The 22,987-nt window shown below is 43.8% G+C and overlaps 1 protein-coding gene across 3 annotated transcripts in view; it reads right to left on the bottom strand.

Annotated features, from left to right (window-relative positions):
* Positions 1 to 22,987, bottom strand: part of TMEM45A (transmembrane protein 45A) — a 98,373-nt gene that overhangs the window by 57,235 nt on the left and 18,151 nt on the right. The window contains exon 2 of one of the 3 annotated variants that reach the window (XM_062176321.1): positions 12,178 to 12,267. The exons of 1 other annotated variant lie outside the window; for it this stretch is intronic. In XM_062176321.1, coding sequence (XP_062032305.1) covers positions 12,178 to 12,222 — 45 coding nt within the window. In that variant the 5' untranslated portion in view covers positions 12,223 to 12,267. The remainder of the gene's footprint in view (positions 1 to 12,177; positions 12,268 to 22,987) is intronic. One more of the 3 variants, XM_062176330.1, reaches the window with a different exon arrangement.

Raw genomic sequence — 22,987 nt, 5'->3', positions numbered from 1 at the left:
GAGAGAGAAACAATGTGGAAAATACAAATGAGACAAAGACAGGCATGTGAATTGCAGTCTCCCTTAATTCAAGTTCAGACAAGAAAAGGTAGAGAATTTTATAGCCTGGTATGCTACATGGAAAATGATCTAAGTCTTATACGGGAAAATGAGAGATCTGCATGAATTGAAGTTGCCTTCCTCCTTCTCCTCCCCAGATTCAACCAGATTTAAGTTATTAGTTCAGCCCAAAGAAATGACCATCTTTGATTATGCCCCCTTCTCACAGAAGGTCAGGTTTACAGGTCATGACACAAAGCCTTATAGCCTTTGACAGAGATCTGCAAGGCCCCCCAAAATGTGTCAGTGATCTGTGTTGAAAGCTGTGCAGGAACGTCACCCATGTTTTCAGTTACTGCTCTTCAGTATTTGATACCACTGCATTTGATATTGCAGTATTTGATAAATCTGAAAGTATAAAGTGGCCACATTTGGCACAACAACAAAGCAACAGGACATCTAATGAAATCTGAATTTCATATAAGCATACTGCATATTGCATAAAGCATGCTTTGTTTATTTGAAACTGAAACATCATTGAACATCCTGTATTTTATCTGGCAACCTATGAAGGGATTTCCATGAGGCAATGAACATTGCAACAGCCCAGGGTAGAGTTTTCTCAAGCAATGTTCAGTGTCTCCTAGCTAGAGTCCTGAGCTGACTTGGTTGTGACTTCTAGTTCTAAATGTCTATCTGAACATCCTGTGCCTTCCTGAATTCTATGCAGTCTATTTTAAACAAGAGGTGCCCCCTGTGCTTCTTTTATACTATTAGAAATTTGATGTAAAAGGTCAGTTGCCCCACTATGTGGGTTGAACATCCCTGAGCCAAGGTTCCATTGCAAGAAGCTAAGTGCATTTGTATGGATATGTCTTTTTTTCCCTCTACCAACAGATACTACAAGTATGGCCACAGACACATAAATTGTAGGATGGAATCGGAAAGGATCATGAAAATCCTCTGATGTTAAAAACGGGTCTTTCTTACTTTTTATAAAGTTGGAAGTATCCATTGCTTCCCCCAATGTTTCCTCCAATCTCCTCACATTCCAATACCAGAGCTACTGATTTACTGATTCTTTGCTGGTTCTGAGAAAATATAGTAAGACACCAAAGAACTGGGTTCCAAAGTAAAAAGAACTATCCTAAGGGCGATCACACGTGATTAACCTGTTGTTCCTTTCAACACATTTAAAAAATATAGACAGAGGACCTAGAATATGAAACATCATCTGAATTACTGTTGGTGTTTTTTCTCTTCCTGTCATCAAATACTGCAGTAATTTATTGACAGTCTTTATCTCCTTAAAGGAATTACTGAAACCTTATTTTTATATTGATTTTTATTTAGTCTCACTTCACAAATATTTATTGTGCACTGACTCTGGACCAGGCATTCTTTTTTAAAGATTATCTATTTATTTTAAAGTCAAAATTACATAGAGAGAGACCTTCCACCCACTGGTTCACTCCCCATGTGGCCACAACGGCCAAGGCTGAGCCAGACTGAAGCCAGGAGCCAAGAGCTCTCTCTCTCTCTGTCTCCCTTGTGGGTGGCAGGGACACAAGTACTTGGGCCATTTTCTGCTGCTTTTCCCAGATCATTAACAGGGAGCTGGATTGGAAGTGGAGCAGCCAGGACTAGAACCAGTGCACATATGGGATGCCGGCATCACAGGCCAATGATTTACCTACTATGCCACAACAGTGGCCCTAGTGGGCCAGGCATTTTATTCTTCTCTTGTTGACTACTGCACATGTCCATCTCCCAAAGAGATAACAGAAAAGAAGATTATGTCTCTTGCTCAGTGATTTTTGATGTAAATCATGCCCCCCAAAGTCTATACCTCATAATTCTAAAATATATTTATGTATTTATCAACCTATGCATATTTTTAAATATTGATATAAGTAGATGATATGCACTTTTATATCTTGATCTACAAACACTATTCCAAGCAGATTTAACTCACTTTCTGCCAGTGACTGCAAATACAAAAGTCAACTTTGACCTAAAGCCTTCTTCCCACTTCCCAGTTTGAAGAAGACCCTGCCTAATCATTAGGGAAATCTGGATCAGGTCTGTAGCTTACTGTTTTTGAATTCTGACAAGTTACTGCAATCCAAAACCGACTGTACTTTCTGGGGAGGTGGAGGAGGGAGAACAAAAATATAGCCTTTTTGGCAGAGGATGTCTTTATATTTTTCCATCTAAAATAACAGAGCTCTTTGTAACAAACTTGTCCCAAGTCTACTCACAGTGCTATCTAAAAGAACAGTTCACCGGGCCTGCGCTGTGGTGCAGTGGGTTAAAGCCCCGGCCTGCAGTGCCGGCATCCCATATGGTGCTGCCTTCTAGTCCCGGCTGCTCCTCTTCCAATCCAGCTCTCTGCTATGGTCTGGGAAAGCAATAGAAGATGGACCAAATCCTTGGGCCCCTGCACCTGCATGGGAAGACCGGGAGAAGCTCCTGGCTCCTGGCTTTGGATCAGCACAGCTCCAGCTGTTGAAGCCAACTGGGGAGTAAACCAGTGGATGGAAGACCTCTCTCTCTCTCTCTCTCTCTCTCTCTCTCTGTTTCTCCTCTCTCTGTGTGTAACTCTGACTTTCAAATAAATAAAATCTTTAAAATAAATAAATAAATAAATAAATAAAATAGTTCAAGGTGCCACTTCATTCTAACAAAGGGCCTGATATAAAGTTCCAGCAAAATAAACAAACAAAAAATAACAAAATGCAGAATAACTGGCTGATAAGAGCACCTTTAATTTGGGTGGGACTTTTAACACTTTCAAGTTCATGACCTCACCTGTTGAATCCAAGAAAGGACTATGCGAAGTACGATTAGGAACACAGGAAGAAGAGTTGAGGTGCACCAGAGCTCGAGGTTTCATGTGTCCCCCACTTTAATTACACCCTCATTGGCAGATATAAAGCAAAGAAAAAGACATTTGATCAAGAATGGCAAAGGCAAATGACAGATCACTAATAACAAGACTTTGTGGTGGTGGTGGTAGAGGTGATGCACAAGGGAACTAAGGGACCCCACAAAGGTCAAGGAGATTTTTGACTACTTCCTTTCAATCTACTTTGGACACCCTGAGGGATCTCTAGGACCCTACCCTGGACGGTACATGGCAGTCCCAACCAGTGTATGATACCACAATTCAATATTCCCATGCAGTTTCTGATCACCACCACCACTACACAAAAGGCAGCCCACAGCCCACATTGCCAGAGAGAAGGAGACTGGTAACTGACACTGGGAATCCAAAACGAAGGCAAGGCCAGAGTCCTTGGTGACAACTCTATTAAACAATATGTATATAGCTTCCCATTGGTTTCAACAATGGCTGTGGATTAAGAACTCACTGTGAAGTAGTTACGAAATGATTACACAGAGTTATCTCATCTTATTCACCCTACCCTAGGGAGGGTACAAAATATGGTTAGCCTCCTGATATGAACAGATGAGGAAATTAAGGTTTAGGAAAGATAAATAACTGACTTTAAAAAGTGCCCACAGGCCGGCGCCGTGGCTTAACAGGCTAATCCTCTGCCTTGCGGCGCTGGCACACCGGGTTCTAGTCCCGGTTGGGGCGCCGGATTCTATCCCGGTTGCCCCTCTTCCAGGCCAGCTCTCTGCTATGGCCCGGGAAGGCAGGGAGGATGGCCCAAGTGCTTGGGCCCTGCACCCGCATGGGAGACCAGGAGAAGTACCTGGCTCCTGGCTTCAGATCAGCGCGATGCACCGGCCACAGCGGCCATTGGAGGGTGAACCAACGGCAAAAAGGAAGACCTTTCTCTCTCTCTCTTTCTCTCTTTCTCACTATCCACTCTGCCTGTCAAAAAAAAAAAAAAAAAAAGTGCCCACAGCCCGTTTAATAGAAGAGCTGGGATTTGAACCTGGTCTGACTGACCCCAGAACTTGAGTTCTTGCTAACATGCTTTCCCTATTCCCCGGGAGAGAGTACCCCTTAGCATTTGAAGGACAGAAAGGACTCCAACTGGCCTGGCCCCAAGGATGACACAAGGCTCAGCAGGAAGATGGGAAAATGGCTACAGTTGGACTTTCAAGACCCCTACCTGTCAACTAAAGCAGTTGGCTGTGCTTCTCTGCAAACCATAGAGTGAACAGTAAAGGGTGAGAAGAGAGAGCAACAGCAGCTCCCAGCAAACTCCTTCCTGCCCGCAGCAGGGTGCTAGTAAAAGCTCTGGAGCAAGGAAGTTCCACGTCTAAATGGCATTTTAGGAAGACTAATTTGGCAGCCATGAAAGGGAGAAAGAGGCTCGAGGCAAGGAAACTAGTTAACAGGCTCTTGCAGACGCTTCTTGCTGAGGCAATGAGTCTGAGTCAGAACAAGGCGATGGGAACAGGGAAGAAAGTGACAAATGAGCATGTTACTTACTACCAACCATGAAGGGAGGACAGACTGGTGGCTCTGGGGACCCACGGGGTCAAGGCTGTGGTCAGTGATGGCTCTGGGGCAAGGGGTAGAAAGGAGGAAAGGAGCTCCCAGGGCTGAGACTGGCCCCGTGTCTGCACCCTCAGGTACGTGCCTCTCAGGCCTACCCCCTCCGTAGGCTCCCAACTCCAAGGAATCAGTTCTTGGGTTTGTCAGCCCCAGAGTCATTCCCCCTTGCTGACCATGGGTTCGGTGTTGGGTAGCCTCAGTAAATACTCACTGGCAGGCTGCCTCTTCCGCCTAGAACACTGTCTACAGTTTTGCCCGGAAACTGTGGCTGAGTTCCTCCAACAAGGCTCAGCACAAATGTGTCCTCCTCAAAGAGGCCTTCCTTGTCCAGAAATAGAAATTAGGTCACCCCATGTTCCTCGCCCCAGACACCTGTCCTCATGGTATGCATTATGATATGTAATGTATACACGTTGGGTTTCTTAACTTGTTTTTCAGTGTCTTTCTACTGTTGTTTTTCTATCTTCCCACACTAGACTGAAAGCTCCATGAGGTCAGTGATCCTTCTCACCTTTGAGTAGCCAGCAGCCAGCACAGTGCTGCCCAACAGAAATAAAAAGCAAGCTATATACATAATGTGAAATTTTACATAGCCACATTTTCAAAAATGAGAAACTGGTGAAACTGAGCTTACTGATATATTCTATTTAACCAAATACACCCCAAATTTTATCTTTGAAACACATGATCAACAGAAAAAAATTAATACAGACTGTACTCCTTTTCTTTTTTTTCCTGCTAAGTCAATATTTCCAAACTGTTGTGGAAAATAAGACTACAGATTAGGAACTGAAAAGCAAGACTTTGTCATTCATAAGGATGTCAATAGGAAGAAAACAGAGCTCACCAGCCATCAACTGAAAACTACCTTAAAAACCCATCAAAGAATGGCTGTCTACAGGAAATGCTTTCACAGACCCAGGTCATCTCCTGCTCTAAGGAAGGCATGCCCTGGGAAAAAAGGGTTTTGGACAAGGCAGACTGTCAACTACCTCAGCTTCTGTGTATATTTTACATGAATATCACATCTTAATTGGGACTAGCCATTTTTTAGTGTTCAGCCTAAGGCTTGTGGCTACCATGTTGAACAAAATAGATCTTACAGGATACCTGACATATACTACCCACTTAACAAAGAGTCAGTTAATATAAAAGGGAACAGGAAGGGAAGAAAGAAGGAAAAGAAGAAGAGAAAACAACATAAATGGAGTGGAAACAGAAATATCTGTTGAGTAATTATGATGTTAGATTCATCTATTGGTAAACTACATAATTTAATTCTTGCATCAATTCTGGTGAGTCAAGTATTATTAGAACCAACTTTGTCAATGAGGACACTGGTTTGGAAATATCATGTGACTTTCCCAAGACTGCATTCTTGTTTCAGTGAAAGGAGCAAGATGGTGGGGCAATCTTCCCTATCCTAACTCTTCTTAACTCAGAAATCGTAACAAGTGTAGTCAAGCCAAACTGTCCCTAGGTCTCTCCTCCAGGTGATACATTCTGGGGTTCCTAGAAGATTGTTTTGAATCCCACAGGTACCCTCCTTCTAGAAGTGTCTCCTTCTCCCCACCCCAAAAAAACCCTTTAATTTGAGGAATACAAACTTCATGCTTTTCATAAATACAACTTTAGGGATATAGTGATTCTTCCCATAGTGACCACTGTAGGATGCAGGAATCTCCTCTCCCTCCTCTAGTGATCCTTATCTCTTTTGCTGCTGCCCCAACAAACAAAACAGTGGCACTTGGAATTCCCCAAACATTCCAAGTTCCCTAGCAGACTTCCCTAGACCAGAAGTTGCCACACCACCTGAACTGCTTCCCTCTGTCACCAAATTAACATGTATCCTACATAACTCAGTTCAAAAATAAAGGAAGAAAACATCAACGCAGGAGTCATCTCATCTCAGCAAAGGAATTTCCTCTGATCCACTCCTCAAGGGAAAGAGTCTTGCTTTTTCTACGTCTCCAACACAACCCCAAGGATTTTCTCCTATGTGCCATCACTGTCTAGCTGAAGGCAAGGGACTATGGATCTTATCTTTACATCTCCAGCACCCAGCAACTCTTGACTGGGATTGTCAGACAAGTAAATGAATGAATGAATAGATGGACAGATGGACTAATGTACATGCTCATAGCTCTGTTCAAATCTAAACACCATCCAGTACCACACAATCCAAAGGATTAAAGGCGGACTAGAGTATACCTTGTTCAGGTGTGGGTCACTGCATCCCAAGCTGTAGCACCAACAAAACACCACATGACACCTCTTACCCATTTCCTAAGAAGTGATAATCTAAGATATGCAAAGGATGTAGCAAAGTTGGCAGGTCAAGAATATGTAGAAGTCATGTGAAAGATATTGGAACGTGGGAGGGGAGGAATAAGCAGTTCTAAGCATTACAGTGTGGCCAGAGAGCAAAGGAACTTGGTCATGCTGGCTGGAAGGGGCAGGGGACACGCAGAGTTAGCATCCGTCTGCTTCCCCACCCAGAAGGTGATGACAGACTGCACCGAGTAATGGGCATGACCCCACACCATGGGAACTTTCTCTTCTCTAACTCACAACATCCTGGGCAAGTATATTCACCCTAAGGGATCACCCTGAAAGATGTCTATAGATGGGACTCCTGGTTGCACCTTGAAATTGGGTTTATGCGAGGTCTTAGGCTAGCACTTCTAACCTTTGCTGAAGTACCTTTATGTGCCCCTGTTGCGTACAGGTGTGCCAGAGCCCTCAAAATAGACAGGTGATGATGAGAAGAGCCACAGATGGTGATAGCCAGACCTCACTGGCCTATTGCCCCAGGAAAGAGCTCTCTCATCTACATAAACAGTATAAATAGCATAATGACTGTGGCATGAAGCAGGCTAAGAGGCCCTGAGTTAGACTACACGAAATAAACAAGCAGCACCAGGGAGTTAGGATTTTAAAAAGGATTTCATTCTGACACAGCAAAGTAGATGGAGGTTAGTGGATGTGACAGCAGCCAGGGTCTGGTTCAAGAGTCTTGCAAAAATGGAACCTCACAAATAGAAGTATGGGCCAAGGTCAGCCTACTTGTGTGAGTACTTTTGTACATTCATATGGAAGATGGAATGCCCAGGCCTTGTACCATTAAAAATAAATAAATAGGGGCTGGCACTGTGATGTATAAAGTTAAGCCTCCACATACAGTGCCAGCATCCCATAGGGGCTCCAGTTCAAGTCCCGACTACTCCACTTCCAATCTAGCTCCTTGCTAATGAGCCTGGGAAAGTAGAGGAAGATGGCTCAAGTCCTTGGGCCTCTGCACCCATGTGGGAGAGACCCAGAAGAAGCTCCTGGCTCCTGGCTCCTGGCTCTGGCTTGGCCCCACTCCCACTATTATAGCAACTTGGGGAGTGAACTGGCAGATGGAAGATCTCTCTCTCTCTCTCTCTCTCTCTCTCTCTCTCCTTCTCTCTCTCTGTATCTCTGCCTTTCAAATAAATAAATAAATCTTTAAAAGAAATAAATAAATAACAAAATGTACAAGAATAAGGCACTCAAGAAAAAAGTCCTCTTGAAAAAATAAGCAAATCAAGAGAACAACACTGCCATCTCTCAAACAGCCATGATAAACAGATCAGCGGAGGCCCCAAACCACTGCCAGGCACCTCCCTTCTCAAAAGAGTCTGGTCCAGGGAGAATTAGTCCTTAGAACCTCCCAGATAACCAAGAAGGTATGGGAGTGGACTGGTACTGTCAGAGGAGCTAGGCCCATCACCACCATCTCATTTACTCTTCTGCCACAATTTGCCTTTGTCTCTCAAGAATAAAGCTGCACTCAGTGCTGGACAGGGCTGGGCAGGGACATCAGTGGAAAACCATAATGCGACCTGAGAAGAAACTTGGGGTATTCACAAAGCATAGCTTCTGCAAAATGCCTACTCAACAATAAACACCTCCCAGCATGGTCAAAAACACCCTTCACAAGCACAACAGGTAAGTCCAGAGCTATCCTGGGGCCCAGGGGCAGGAGCTGAATGTGGCAAGGAGGCTCTAGCCATCCGAGCAGACACCAGGCCAGTCCCACCCGACACAGCAGCTCTGGCTGGTGTTCCTCTCTTCCTAGAGCCTCAGTGGGCAGGCTAGCCCCAGCTGGCACAAAGTAACACACAATGACAGCCCCAGGCTGTGTGTGTTCCTGCTGGAGCTGATGTGGCTCTACTACCAGCCTAGCAAAGGAGACACTACCTCTGAGATCCAATTAAGCCCTGGCAAGGTGGGGCAAAACAGGGAAACTGAAGCTAATCCCTACCACACCCCACTTCAGCCAGAGATGCAGACATCACTTGGGCTTCATCCATCCACACTGCCAGCAGAGAGCCCAGCACATGGCAAAAGGAACTTAGCGCTACTAAGTCCCAAATGAAAAGGCAGCAACAGCTGGTGCAGAGCAAGACTCACTCAACTCAGCTCGCAGCTTCTAAAGGAGTTCTGGAAACAGATAGCTCCCTTCCCGAGAGCTAACGAGTCTTCCACCCACTCAGCCTCCAGCATAGGCCAAGGAAGACTCAGCTGTGTTCTGGATGTGACCACCCCCCCAACCTGAAACTGCAATGGTTGCTTCCAGGTCCCAACCTGCCAAGCGTGTTATCATGCTCTTGATTTACATCCTTGTTCCTTCACCTCCCAGACCAAGAGAGGGAATGTGAGAGATTTTTCTGGTGATGACTCTGCACCCACTATCATGAGACAGGAAGCGGTAAAGGCCAAGGCTGCTTCTGTGCGAAGGAACGAAGTGAGGTTGGCAGTCTGTGCCCACTTGCTCTTCCAAGGGAGCAGGGACAAAACTAGAAGCAGAGGCCCAGCTTCATAAGGGATCACATCACGCTGCACAAAAATGGGGAGGCCGCCATGAATAAACATGAGAGAGGAGGGAAAGGCAACAGGCGAGACTGGTTGGTAATAACAATAAGGCAGTGTCTGCAAACTGCATCCAGGAGGGGCTCTCCTCTTGCCGCAAGAAAAACAGTTATGCCTAAGCCAGCTGAGTCATCCACTGGTCTCAGCCCAGAAAAGAGCCTCCCTGGAAGATCTGCCAAATTCCACAAGCCCTTTTGAAATGTAGGTCAGTCCCTGGTGCCTACGTGCGTGCCTACCGGGACCTCTCGGCCCCAGGGCAGCTGCTGCGCCAGGAGGTGGGGGAGGGGCTTCCTACACACTGTGGGGGTTTTTTCCTCCCTGCACCTTCGTCATGTCCACTCTGTTGTTCTTTTCTGAAATCCCCCTGACTTATCTCAATTTCAAGAGTTCTATTTGCTCGCCTCTGAGTCAGAAAGAGACAGATGCTAACATAGTTCTTCTTGGGGGTCTCACTAGCCCCCCATCCCCACACTGCTGTGATCATACCCTGAGGGCATCCTCCCAGCAGAAGCTGTATCTTCCATTTTCAGGCCATGTGCACGGCTATGCCAGGGAGAATCCCCCACAAGACAAGGAATGTGGCCACATTTCTATCTCCAGACACACAGGGAAACAGTAACAGAACCTGGACTCCATCAGAACCCGGAGAACATCCCAGGTTGCTTGTTTGTTCAACCCACCTCCCCAAAAATTTTAAAATTGCTCACAGAGATAGAGTGACAACAAAAAATAAAGATGAAGAAGAAAAATGGGAAGCCAAAGGGCTTGAATCTTCTAGATTGGAGATGGGGAAAAGCTGGCAACAATTTAAGTCTCTACCTGCACCTGGCCCTGTCTCATTCTGTCCCTTCTTTAGGGGTCCTACAGGATTCTTGCTGTCTCATCAAGGTCACCCCAAGCTCCCCACCTTGCTAAACACAGTGGCCAACTCTGTCTTCATCTCATCAAGCAACAAGCACACACAGAGCTGATCACCCCCACCTTCCTGAAAAATATTCTCCCTTTGTTTCCCCTCTTCACTGTCTTGACCTCCTTTTCTGGTGTCTCCTAATCTCCCAGCTTCTTAAAATTGGGATTTCCTAGGCTCAGTGTTTAGAACACTTTTCTGTCTTCCCTCGATACTGGAGATGTCATCCTATTTCATGGCTCTAAATTGTGCGCCTTCTGCCCATGACTCCCAGTGTTTACCTTCAACCCAGCTCTTTCCCCTACACTCTACACTCCTGCATCCAACTGCCCACCCCACTTCTCCACCCAGATAGCTAACACACATCTCACTCAAAACTGCCCAAAACAGAGCCCCAGCATCCTGCCCCCAGGTCTGCCCTACCACCATCATCCCCACTCTATGACAATTTCATCCTCCCAGTTACAACAAACATGTTAGTCGTCCTTGACTTCTGCATTTCACTTCCCACATTCAATCCACCAGGAATTCCTATGGGCTCTGCTTCCAAAGTATGCTCAGAAGCTGACCACTTCTCACCACCTCCACAGCTGCCACTCCAATTCAGGCTTGGACTATCCTGATGGTCTCCTACCCAGGCTCTCTGCTGCTGCCCTTGCCCCTCACAGACTATTCTCAACACAGGAGCTAGTGTCATCCTATTGGATGCAAGTCAGACCCAAGTCCTCAAAAGAGCCCATATTACCTGCACAAGCCAGCCCTATCACTTTGCAAACCTCCTCTCTTCATGCTCTCCTCTCAACAGCTCCCTCCCTACCAACCACACTAGCCTTCCTGCTTCTCCTTGAACACACCAGTCTTGCCCCGACCTTAGGACCTCTGCACCTGCACCTCCTCCTGCCTGAATTGCTCGTCCACCTTCTTTCCTCTAAGAGCTACCTATGTTCAGTTGTTACCTTCTGAACGACGCCCTCTTTCACCACCCCGTTCAAAACTGCTCCAATACCCTATCCCCTTTTTCTGTTCCATTTTCTCCATAATATGTCCCCTGTTAAAATACTTTTGTTTATGTAAATATGTTTGTATGTAAAATGATTTCAATTTAGGTATTTCCTGTCTTATTTTGTGCATTGCATTCCCTCTTCCCTAGCACAAATGCTCTATGAATACTGCCCCGTGAATGCAGGACTTTTTTTTTTTTTCACTACTTATCTTTACCTCTTAGAACTGTGTATGGTGCATACTAAGTGGTACAGTATGTAAGTGTTAGATGGGTGAATGGATGGAAAGAGTGAATGGCAGGCTTCAGCTGCCACATTCCTGAAGGTCCCACAAGGGAGAAAATGTCACGGGAATCAAGTTAGGTAAAAGTCAACACTGAAGACACCTACCTTCAACATCTACTCTGCCTATCAAACCACACCACTAAATCCTCATATAAAATGAAATATATACAGAATCATTAGGATTAGACTAACTTTAGCTTTGCCTCAGTCAGCCGTAGTCTTCCAGAAGCAGGCCAGGGAAACACTTTTAATTATGGAAGCCAGGAATGGCAGCCACAGTTCCGATGCTGGGGATGAGGTTCAGGGTAAGAATGATAAAGTAGAGTTACCAACATTTATTGCATTTCTACCCTGTGACAGACATGGCACAAGACTCTTCACTAACTACATCATAAAGTTCTCATCACCCCAGGAAGCTGGTATTATTACACCCAATTCACAAGCAAGAAAACTAAAGAGCTGAGAGATTAAGTCACTTGCAAAAGGCATAAATATACACTGAGTCAGAATTTAAACTAGGTTTATATGAATCAAAAGTTCTCGCACCTTCCACATCATAATGGTAAACTAACCTTCGTGTGATTTGGTCCACTTCTCCCTTCTGAGTGATTCATCATCTTTGGTCTCAGTAGATCAAGCACCTTAGAATCAGAGCAGCAGAGCTAAGAAAGGAACGACTAAAGTTGAGCCTTTGTTTCTTAGTTAATGTTGAAAATTTTCTGAAATAAATCATCAGCCTGAAGCTTAGCAACTTACACTCAGGTTTTGTGCATGCACACACACATACACACACACATACACAACAACACATGCATGCCAAAATCAACTAATAAGAAAACATAGTATTATGTTAAAACTTACCACACTTTTACCTTTACCCAAGACAGTACCACAGATGTGCTACTCAGTAGCTACCTATCCTGGCAGATGCTGCTTAATGCTCAAGAAAAGTATATTTCACCAGCACCAGCCTTGCATAAGCTCCAGGGAAATATCTTTTCTTCCACCCACTCACATGTTTCTCCCTGGGCATTGTACTCACTGCCAATTGCCTCCACCTCCACCCAAGTTACAGAAACCTGTCCCATAGCACCCTATAATTAATGTTGTCAGACACACAAGTCTGACTGTCAACTCGCTGGTCATGCTTCCAAGCTTACCAGAAGACACTTATAAACAGGGAGACCCCACTGAGTCACCCTGAGCAGGTGTTTCTCCAATCACTGTTCAGAATCTATGTTCACTTATTCCCTCTTTTTCCAAGTCTGTCTCCTGATGAATCATTTCTATGAAAATGTTCACCCAGCCAGCTAAGTGTCCAATGTGTGTGCGTGGTAAAGGTAGAAGGTTCTTACAGGAAACAGGCTCACCCAAGACTTTTCTTCACTCACCTGGGCCAACCTACCAAAGCATCCACCTTTCCAACCTCCCTATGGAGAGCAGTTAATAAATAAGATATCCCTCTCCTGAACCACATCTCTGGAGATTAAGAAAATTCAGGAATGAATATTCACAGTCATTTGTCCTGGTTTTGGCAATTTGGGCCTATCAATCAACAAGTCTATTTCTTGGTTCTTGTTAAGAAATAATATCTGCTGACTGAGTGTAGATTGCACCTACGAAATGTCAGGTTGTTACTACAGTACAAGATAAGCCAAAAATGTTTAGAAAAATCTTTTCAAAGAACAAAAGTACCACCTGTCACCAAGAACTGAATCACTACAGTCTCTAAATTTGTATGCAAGTTGTTCTAGAAGGGTAAAAGAGACCCCTGAAAACTGTTTATTAAAGGAGATTAAACACTAAGTCAATGAAGACAAGAGAATGGGCAGCAGTTTCATGAGGTACTCATCTGACTACATAAACTTGGAGGAAGGCCTTTGATTCTATTTTCTCATATTTGTTACATTAGAGACCTAAAGACAAGAAGACAGAACCAGCAACATAGTTAGTGGGGACCAGAGCAAAATGAGTCTTAGCAGGCTTCAACAATAAAAATTTTTAGAAGACTTGGCCCGATCACTTCATTCTTCCTCTTTTTGCTTCCGAACTAGCCTTCCCCGTCATGCCACTAAGGGTCTCAGTGGAACTCACCAGAAGACCACACCACTACCACTTCCACTACCACTACTACCATCACCCACAAGCTCAGTCAAAATCTGCTTATCTTCTAAATCAGATAGTTCCTCTAATAATGTGATTTTAGAAATGCTAATGATGGTGCCTGGACTGGGGTGGAGGGAAGCCCCAAACAGAGAAGGCCAGTTAAACTACAGTCTTTCCTGAAAGGAAACTGCACAAGAACAGCTCTCTTCAGTCACTGCTGCCGTGGCCCTTTCTTCAAGGGTAAGATGTTCAGATAACATTAGCAAACCTGCTCAACCTTTCTCCAGCTGGACTCAGAACACCAGCAGATACGTTTATCCATCTTTATTCTCATTTCTTTATTCACCATGGAAATGCTCCACCCATGGTGAATTACTCCTCAAATTGCACCTTGCAAAAGTAAAGATCTGTTTACATGCTCAAATAATCCTTGAGCAGTTGGTTTAAACTGCAGAAGGCTGAACTTTGGTTTGGGGAAAGGATGTTTCAAGTGTCATGTGTTAACTAAGCATGGAAGAGTACAGTGATGATGTATCGACAGTGAAAGAATGATAACCATTCAACTCTGTGAATCTTCCTGACAATTTGCCTTTTCAGGGCTTACCCCAAGTTCCTCATCAGTAATATTCCATCCCAGGGCTGGCACTGTGGTGCAGTAGGTTAATCCTCCACCTGCAGTACCCACATCCCATATGGGCACCAGTTCGAGTCCCGGCTGCTCCACTTCAGATCCAGCTCTCTGCTATGGCCTGGGAAGGCAGTGTAAGATGGCCCAAGTGCTTGGGCCGCTGCACCCGCATGGGAGACCCCAAGGAAGCTCCTAGCTCCTGGCTTCAGATATGCCCAACTCTGGCCATTGTGGCCACTTGGGGAGTGAACCAGCGGATGGAAGATCTTTCTCTGTCTCTCTCTCTCTGTAACTCTACCTTTCAAATAAATAAATAAAATCTTAAAAAAATATATTCCATCCCCAAATCTGACAATAAACCTCATGATTCAGCACCATTAGTGATTGATAATGCACTATAAAGAAAATTCAAAGATTTATTAGACTGATAGTGAGAGTCCATGCTCTTCTCCACAAAAGGTAGGCCCATGTCCTCTGGAGATAGGAGTCGTTGCTTTTCCAATAACAGCCCCCAATATTTTTTTTTCACAAGGACTAATTTCATGCCAGTGAAAAAATCAAAATATACCTTCAGTTGATCTCTTTCCATCCCTAATTTTCAAAAACTACTTCTTTCAAGACATTATAGGGAAAATGGCTTCTCTTCATTTAAGGAAAATTGAAGATGGATGTCAAGAGTAGTGTTTAACAAACAACCCACTTAAGAGATGGGCCAAGGACCTCAATAGACATTTTTTGAAAGAGGAAATCCAAATGGCCAACAGACACACGAAAAAATGTTCAAGATCATGAGCAATCAGGGAAATGCAAATCAAAACCACAATGAGGTTCCACCTCACCCCGGTGAGAATGGCTCACATTCAGAAATCTACCAACAATAGATGCTGGAGAGGATGTGGGGAAAAAGGGACACTAACCCACTGTTAGTGGGAATGCAAACTGGTTAAGCCACTATGGAAGTCAGTCTGGAGATTCCTCAGAAACCTGAATATAGCCCTACCATACAACCCAGCCATCCCACTCCTTGGAATTTACCCAAAGGAAATTAATTTGGCAAACAAAAAGCCATCTGCACATTAATGTTTATTGCAGCTCAATTCACAATAGCTAAGACCTGGAACCAACCCAAATGCCCATCAACAGTAGACTGGTTAAAGAAATTATGGGACATGTACTCCATAGAATACTATACAGCAGTAAGAAACAATGAAACCCGGTCATTTGCAATAAGATGGAGGAATCTGGAAAACATCATGCTGAGTGAATTAAGCCAGTCCCAAAGAGACAAATATCATTTGTTTTCCCTGATCAGCGACAACTGAGCACCAAAGGGGAAACCTGTTGAAGTGAAATGGACACAATAAGAAACAATGACCTGATCAGCTCTTGTCCTGACTCTAGATGTACAATGTAATACTTTATCCTTTTTAGTATTTGTTGTTGTTGTTGTTGTTGTTCTAGTATTAGTGGTTGAACTCTGTAATTAACACACAATTATTCTTAGGTGTTTAAATTTTAACTGAAAAGTGATCCCTGTTAAATTTAAGAGTGGAAAAAGAGAGGGAGGAGATGTACAATTTGGGACATGCTCAATCAGACTTGCCCCAAATGGTGGAGTTAGAAATGTGCCAGGGGATTCCAATACAATCCCATCAAGGTGGCATGTACCAATGCCATCTCACTAGTCCAAGTGATCAATTTCAGTTCACAATTGACGGCTCTGATAGGTCTAAGAGTCAAAGGGATCACACAAACAAGACAAGTGTCTGCTAATACTAACTGATAGAATCAAAAAGGGAGAGAAAGATCCAACATGGGAAGCGGGATACACAGCAGACTCATAGAATGGCAGATGTCCTAAACAACACTCTGGCCTCAGAATCAGCCCTTAAGGCATTCGGAACTGGCTGAAGAGCCCATGAGAGTATTGTAGGCATGGAAAGCCAAGATACCATGGAAAAGAAAAAAAGAAGAAGACCTAAATGAAAGATCTCTGCGAGTGAGATCTCAGTGGAAAGAATGGGGCCATCAAAGAAGGAGGTACCTTTCTCTGAAGGGAGGAGAGAACTTCCACTTTGACTATGACCCTGTGGGAATAAGATCAAAGTCAGCGAACTCTAAAGGCTTCCATAGCCTTGGCAACTCATGACTAGAGCCTAGGGAGATTACTGACGCCATGAACAGGAGTGTCAAATTGTTAAGTCAGCAACAGGAGTCACTGTGTACTTACATCCCATGTGGGATCTGTCCTTAATGTGTTGTCTAATGTGCAGTGATGCTATAACTAGTACTCAAACAGTATTTTTACACTTTGTGTTTCTGCGTGGATACAAACTGATGAGTTCTTTACTAATTATATACTGAATCGATCTTCTGTATATAAAGATAATTGGAAATGAAAAAAAAAAAAACTCCTGGTGTTAAATTGGAAATGGCATAGAAAATTAATTAATTTTTTAAAAAAAAAATATTATGTAGGATTTCTGTCTTTAATGTGCTGTACACTGTTATTTAATGCTATAACTAGTACTCCAACAGTATTTTTTTTCACTTTGTGTTGCTATATGGGGGCAAACTGTTGAAATCTTTACCTAATATATACTAAACTGATCTTCTGTATATAAAGAGAATTGAAAATGAATCATGATGTGAATGGAAGGGGAGAGGGAGCGGGAAAGGGGAGGGTTGTGGGTGTGAGGGAAGTTTTGGGAGGGGGGAAGCCATTGTAACCCATAAGCTGTACTTTGGAAATTTATATTCATTAAATAAAAGTTTAATAATAAAAAAAGAGTAGTGTTTAAGTTTTATTTATAATCTCATACAAGATCCATGGGAACAAGGAGGGAAAATATCCCATCATAGCTTCTCCTGAATCCTGTGCAATTTCTGTGTAATGAGGATTTGGAGAGAATTGTTCACAGACGGGCAAGGACGGGTTTGGAGAAGAATGGAATAAGAACACAGGAAAGAGATAAAAAGCAGTGAAATGGAAATGCAAACAGAGACTGGGGTAAGGTAAAATGCTCTTGACTTTGCCTTCAATAGATTCACATTGCCAAGCATATTATTTTCTTTTAGAAGAATTCAGTTGCAATCGAGAACCAATGAGAAAGCAGCCTCTTAACAGGGCATAAAAGCTGTTTCATCTACTCACTCCACCCTCTCTTACTCATTATCACCACAAAATATAAGTAAATATAAAGCCAAAAGTAAACCAGGACATTTGTCACAATTAACATATAGTATGTCAACTTTTCACTGCATCTCTTTCCAGAAAGCATGATCTTGCCCTAGATTGGGTCTTTGTAGTAGGCTGATGGCCCTAGGTATGTCCTGGAGTACAGAAGGTAGTCTCTCACCTGTGCTCTGATGATTTTAAGGAAATTAAAGTGATAAACACGCTCCATGTACTGCTCAGTGTTGTTATTATTAATCAATAGCATAAGAGTGCCAGCGCCATGGCTCAATAGGCTAATCCTCCACCTGTGGCGCTGGCACCCCGGGTTCTAGTGCTGGTTGGGGCACTGGATTCTGTCCTAGTCACTCCTCTTCCTGTCCAGCTCTCTGTTGTGGCCCGGGAGTGCAGTGGAGCATGGCCCAGGTGCTTGGGCCCTGCACCTGCATGGGAAACCAGGAGAAACATCTGGCTCCTGGCTTCGGATCAGCGCGGTGCACCGGCCGCAGCGGCCATTGGAGGGTGACCCAACGAAAAAAGGAAGACCTTTCTCTCTGTCTCTCTCTCTCTCACTGTCCACTCTGCCTGTCCCAAAAAAAAAAAAATAGCATAAGAGAACTTTTCTGGCCACAAAAACCATCATAGTGATCACAAGAGTGCTAACCAGCATCTCTCCTACACCCCTACAGCCCAGATGCAGTCACTTAATACATACAACAGTCACCACTGGGCATGGTGGTAAAGCGTCTCATGACCACTAGTGGAAAGCCTCTTCTGGGTAAGAAAGTGATTTCTAAGATCCCTTCCTTTAAGATATACACTAACGTTCAGTTTTCCCAAAGACTGATCCATTCATTAGTCCCAACATCATCTCCCAAAGAAAGTAAAATTTCTGTCAAATACTGAATAGTAATACCTGGTCATCATCTTCAGGTAGGAGCTTTCCTACAAGTTCATCTGGTCTATAATGTTTCAAGAAACTGACTTTTTTCCAACAGCCAAGAGACACATACGTTGTTGGAAGAGAAGCCACATAACTTGTAGAGGCAGAATGGAGAAGCAGATTCAGGAGCCCCACACCTGCCAATTTGAAGAAAACATGCTTTTTCTGGCAGCAAAGTTTCGTCTAACTAGAGACAGCCAGAAGATTCCAGGGAGGTATTGGGTGGATCAGAGAAACAGGCATCGCCACCAAATTAAAAACTGTCCAAATCTTTTTTTTTTTAGGCATTTATATTTTTTTTAAACTTTTATTTAATGAATATAAACTTCCAAAGTACAGCTTATGGATTACAATGGCTCCCCCCCCCCGCCATAACTTCCCTCCCACCCACAACCCTCCCCCCTCCCGCACCCTCTCCCCTTCCATTCACATCAAGATTCATTTTCAATTCTCTTTATATACAGAGGATCAGTTTAGTATATATTAAGTAAAGATTTCAACAGTTTGCCCTCACATAGCAACACAAAGTGAAAAAAATACTGTTGGAGTACTAGTTATAGCATTAAATAACAGTGTACAGCACATTAAAGACAGAGATCCTACATGATATTTTTTTAAAAAAATTAATTAATTTTCTATGCCATTTCCAATTTAACACCAGGTTTTTTTTTTCATTTTCAATTATCTTTATATACAGAAGATTGATTCAGTATATACTAAGTAAAGATTTCATCAGTTTACACCCACACAGAAACACAAAGTGTAAAAATACTGTTTGAGTACTAGTTATAGCATCACTGCACATTAGACAACACATTAAGGACAGATCCCACATGGGATGTAAGTACACAGTGACTCCTGTTGCTGACTTAACAATTTGACACTCCTGTTCATGGCGTCAGTAATCTCCCTAGGCTCTAGTCATGAGTTGCCAAGGCTATGGAAGCCTTTAGGGTTTGCCGACTTTGATCTTATTCCCACAGGGTCATAGTCAAAGTGTAAGTTCTCTCCTCCCTTCAGAGAAAGGTACCTCCATCTTTGATGGCCCCGTTCTTTCCACTGGGATCTCACTCGCAGAGATCTTTCATTTAGGTCTTCTCCTTTTTTTTTTTTTTCTTTTCCAGGGTGTCTTGGCTTTCTATGCCTAAAACTGTCCAAATCTTAGAAAGAAGAGACAATTCAGGCTCAAGGTGTGAAGTTCAGCCTGGGGCCTCCTAAGTCACACACGATCCTGATAGACCTGGTTCTGACACCCCCTCTGACAATGAACAAGCTCCAGCTCTTCAGCCTTATGCCACAATCCGAAGAAGACTTTGCTCCCTATAGATTCCTGTTGGGTTTCAAAGGCTTCTGATTCTGGACCATGGCTTAGCCAGGCCCCTTAGGCCTGTCACAGATCATGGTCTCCCTAGTTTGGTCCTTACTGCTCTGTAAGGTCTTTGATCCGGAGTCATCCATTGGCCTCAGAAAAATCATTCCCACTTCACCCACCTTCCACCATCACTCCCTGCTCCTAGCTCCACCCCCTCAGGATACACTGAAATACTTGGCCAAAACCTTAGCTGAGTTCATTTTGCCATAACCCAATGGGGAGGGTGGAGGTATCAAACACAGGGAAAATATTTTCAAAAACAGTAACGGACGTCAAAGAGGAACTGCTATCTCTGAAGCCAAGGTAAATATCAACACAGACTGTGGCTTGGCAGCCCCTGGCTTGTTATGTACAAAATGCTGCACTCAACTGTTTGATTCTTCAGTGGTACCAAAAATATGCACGTTAGTCTACTTCCAAGGCAGTCAGGAAGAGTGCATTTGCATGTCAAACACAATGACTTTACTATATGAGGGTTCCAGACGTTGTGGATTTTACCTTAATTGGGCACTGGATATTTTTCTATTCCTATAAATATTCTTGAGCTCTGTCCTGAGGTTAAGTGACTTGGAGGCAGCTTGATCCTTTCGGAAATTGATTTTTTATTATTTCTTAGGCACATTTGGAGCAGTACTCAGTCTAGGACTAATTATTCCCCACTACTAAGGCAAGATCTTCTACCTAATGCCCCATAAATTATGGATTTTCCAGTCTAGATGGGAAGGTCCAGGAAAATTTCCAGCCCTCTAAGCACCAAACCCTGTTATGTTATCCCCTATATAAGTCCATGTTATGTTGCTATAACTGAAGACCTGAGACTAGGTAATTTGTAAAGAAAACAAATGCATTTCTCACAGTTCTAGAGGCTGGGATTCCAAGTGCGTGGTACTAGTATTTGCTCAGCATCTGGTGAGGGCCTTCTTACTGCATCATGCTACAGCAGAGGGCACCGCATGGTGAGACAGAGCAAGCATGGGTCAGCTCAGGTCTCTCCTCCTGTTTGTATACAGCTACAAATGACATCCTGCAGCCCCACCCTCATGAGCTCATCTAACGCTAATGAGCTCCAAAAGCTCCTGCTCCAAATACCATTAACATACGAATTTGAGGATTCATCTGGAGACACATTTAACCCATAGCATCTCCCAAACCCAGCTCCCAGCTTCACATAGCTCCCTCATAGACAAGCACTAATCAGTATGATGCCAAATCTTTGGGGTGCTCCTCTGCAGGTATTCAGAGCCTTCCCTTCCTATGCAACCCTCTGGTTTCTGGTACTCTGTCCTATGAATTCTACCCACTTTGGTTCCCCAGGCTCTTCTCACCTGTCCTCAACACAAAGACTCCAAATTCTACCTGGGTTCTGTTCCCCACATCACAACCTAGAAACTCTCTCCAGGCAGTAACTGGAGCATCAAAGTACACACATCTTTTTATTTCCCATTACTTAGACATTGCTGCCCTGCATTGCCTCACATTTAGTGCTTTGAAAACCATTGTTTCACATATTTTATTTATCTTTTTTTTTTTTTTTTTGACAGGCAGAGTGGATAGTGAGAGAGAGAGAGAGAAAGAGAGAGAAAGGTCTTCCGTTTTGCCGTTGGTTCACTCTCCAATGGCCGCTGTGGCCGGCGCATCGCGCTGATCCGAAGCCAGGAGCCAGGTGCTTCTCCTGGTTTCCCATGCAGGTGCAGGGTCCAAGCACCTGGGCCATCCTCCACTGCCTTCCCGGGCCATAGCAGAGAGCTGGCCTGGAAGAGGGGCAACCGGGATAGAGTCCGGCGCCCCAACCGGGACTAGAACCCGGTGTGCCGGCGCCGCAAGGTGGAGGATTAGCCTGTTAAGCCACAGCGCCAGCCCTATTTGATTATCTTGGCTGTTTCAGGCAAAAGAGTAAATATGACCCTATTACTCCATCCTGGACAGAAACAGGATTTCTTTAAAACTCAGTCCAATTGGCACATAATAGAAATATCACCACACAGAAAAGATAATTTAACCTTTTCAAGGTAAGGTGCTTGAATCATTACCTCCAAATCTCCCAGGATACTTTGCTATCATGTTCCCAGATCTATTGAATTTATATTTCTTACCACTAAAATTCAAGAACTTTTGCCATTTTCATGACAATTAATTAACAAAAAAATGAAACCCTCTTCCGAAATTCTGGAAATCACTGGTGTAGACAATGGATGAAAAAGTCAAGGAAGACATTGGGTAGTCAGTTTCCTAGAACTGTGACTCTCTGAGGCTCAATGAGCCCTTTTATATGTAGCTATTCCATCTCATCCATAGCTACAGTACAGTGCAATGATGGGTTGGGAGAGATTCCTGGTGGCCTCCACACAAGAGGCTCCCTGAGTAGCAAACATCAAGGCCAAGGCCAGACCAACCAGGAAATTGTTTCACTAAGATGTGTGTTTCACTAAGATGTGTGTTTCACCTTCCATTCTTTTAACAATTAATTCAGCAATGGTAGTTACGCTCCCCACCAATGCTTTCCAATCAAGAGTAACAACAATCACACTACCAGTGTTTTATTCTTCATTCTCAAGAGCATTTAGCTAGCACTGTGGTGTAATAGTCTAAGCCTCCGCCTGTGGCATCGGCATCCCTTATGGGCACCAGTTCATGTCCCATCTGTTCCTCTTTCAATCCAGCTCTCTGCTTATGGCCTGAGAAAGCAGTGGAAGATGACCCAAGTGCTTGGGCCCCTGCACTCACGTAGGAGACCCAGAAGAAGTTCCTGGCTCCTGACTTCGGATTGACCCAGCTCTGGCCACTGCAGCAATTTGGGGAATGAACCAGAGAATGGAAGATCTTTCTCTCTGTTTTTCCCTTTGTCTGTAACTCCACCTCTCAAATAAATCAATAAAATCTTTAAAAAAAAAAAAAAAAGCATTTAGATTCAGCAATTTTGGTTCACAACAGACCCATTTTTGGAGGAAGGAAACAAACAGTCTAAAAGGTAGGTAAGAGGCATGAACAGAAAACAGGTATCTTTAGGTTGAGCTCCACAAAGGGGCAAAAGGTTATATTATATAGGTAGATTTGTTCCCATATCTTTTCTAGGACTTGGTTTTGACCACCTTGCCTATCCTGAAAGTAATAGGAAGAGAAAAAGTATGGAAGTGTTTGTCCATGCTTGAATAGTAGAT

This window comes from Lepus europaeus, chromosome 2 (genome assembly GCF_033115175.1).
Source record: "Lepus europaeus isolate LE1 chromosome 2, mLepTim1.pri, whole genome shotgun sequence".
Classification (NCBI taxonomy): Eukaryota; Metazoa; Chordata; class Mammalia; order Lagomorpha; family Leporidae; genus Lepus; species Lepus europaeus.
The sequence above is the reverse complement of the archived record's forward strand: the minus strand, read 5'-3'. Positions and strand labels throughout refer to the sequence as shown.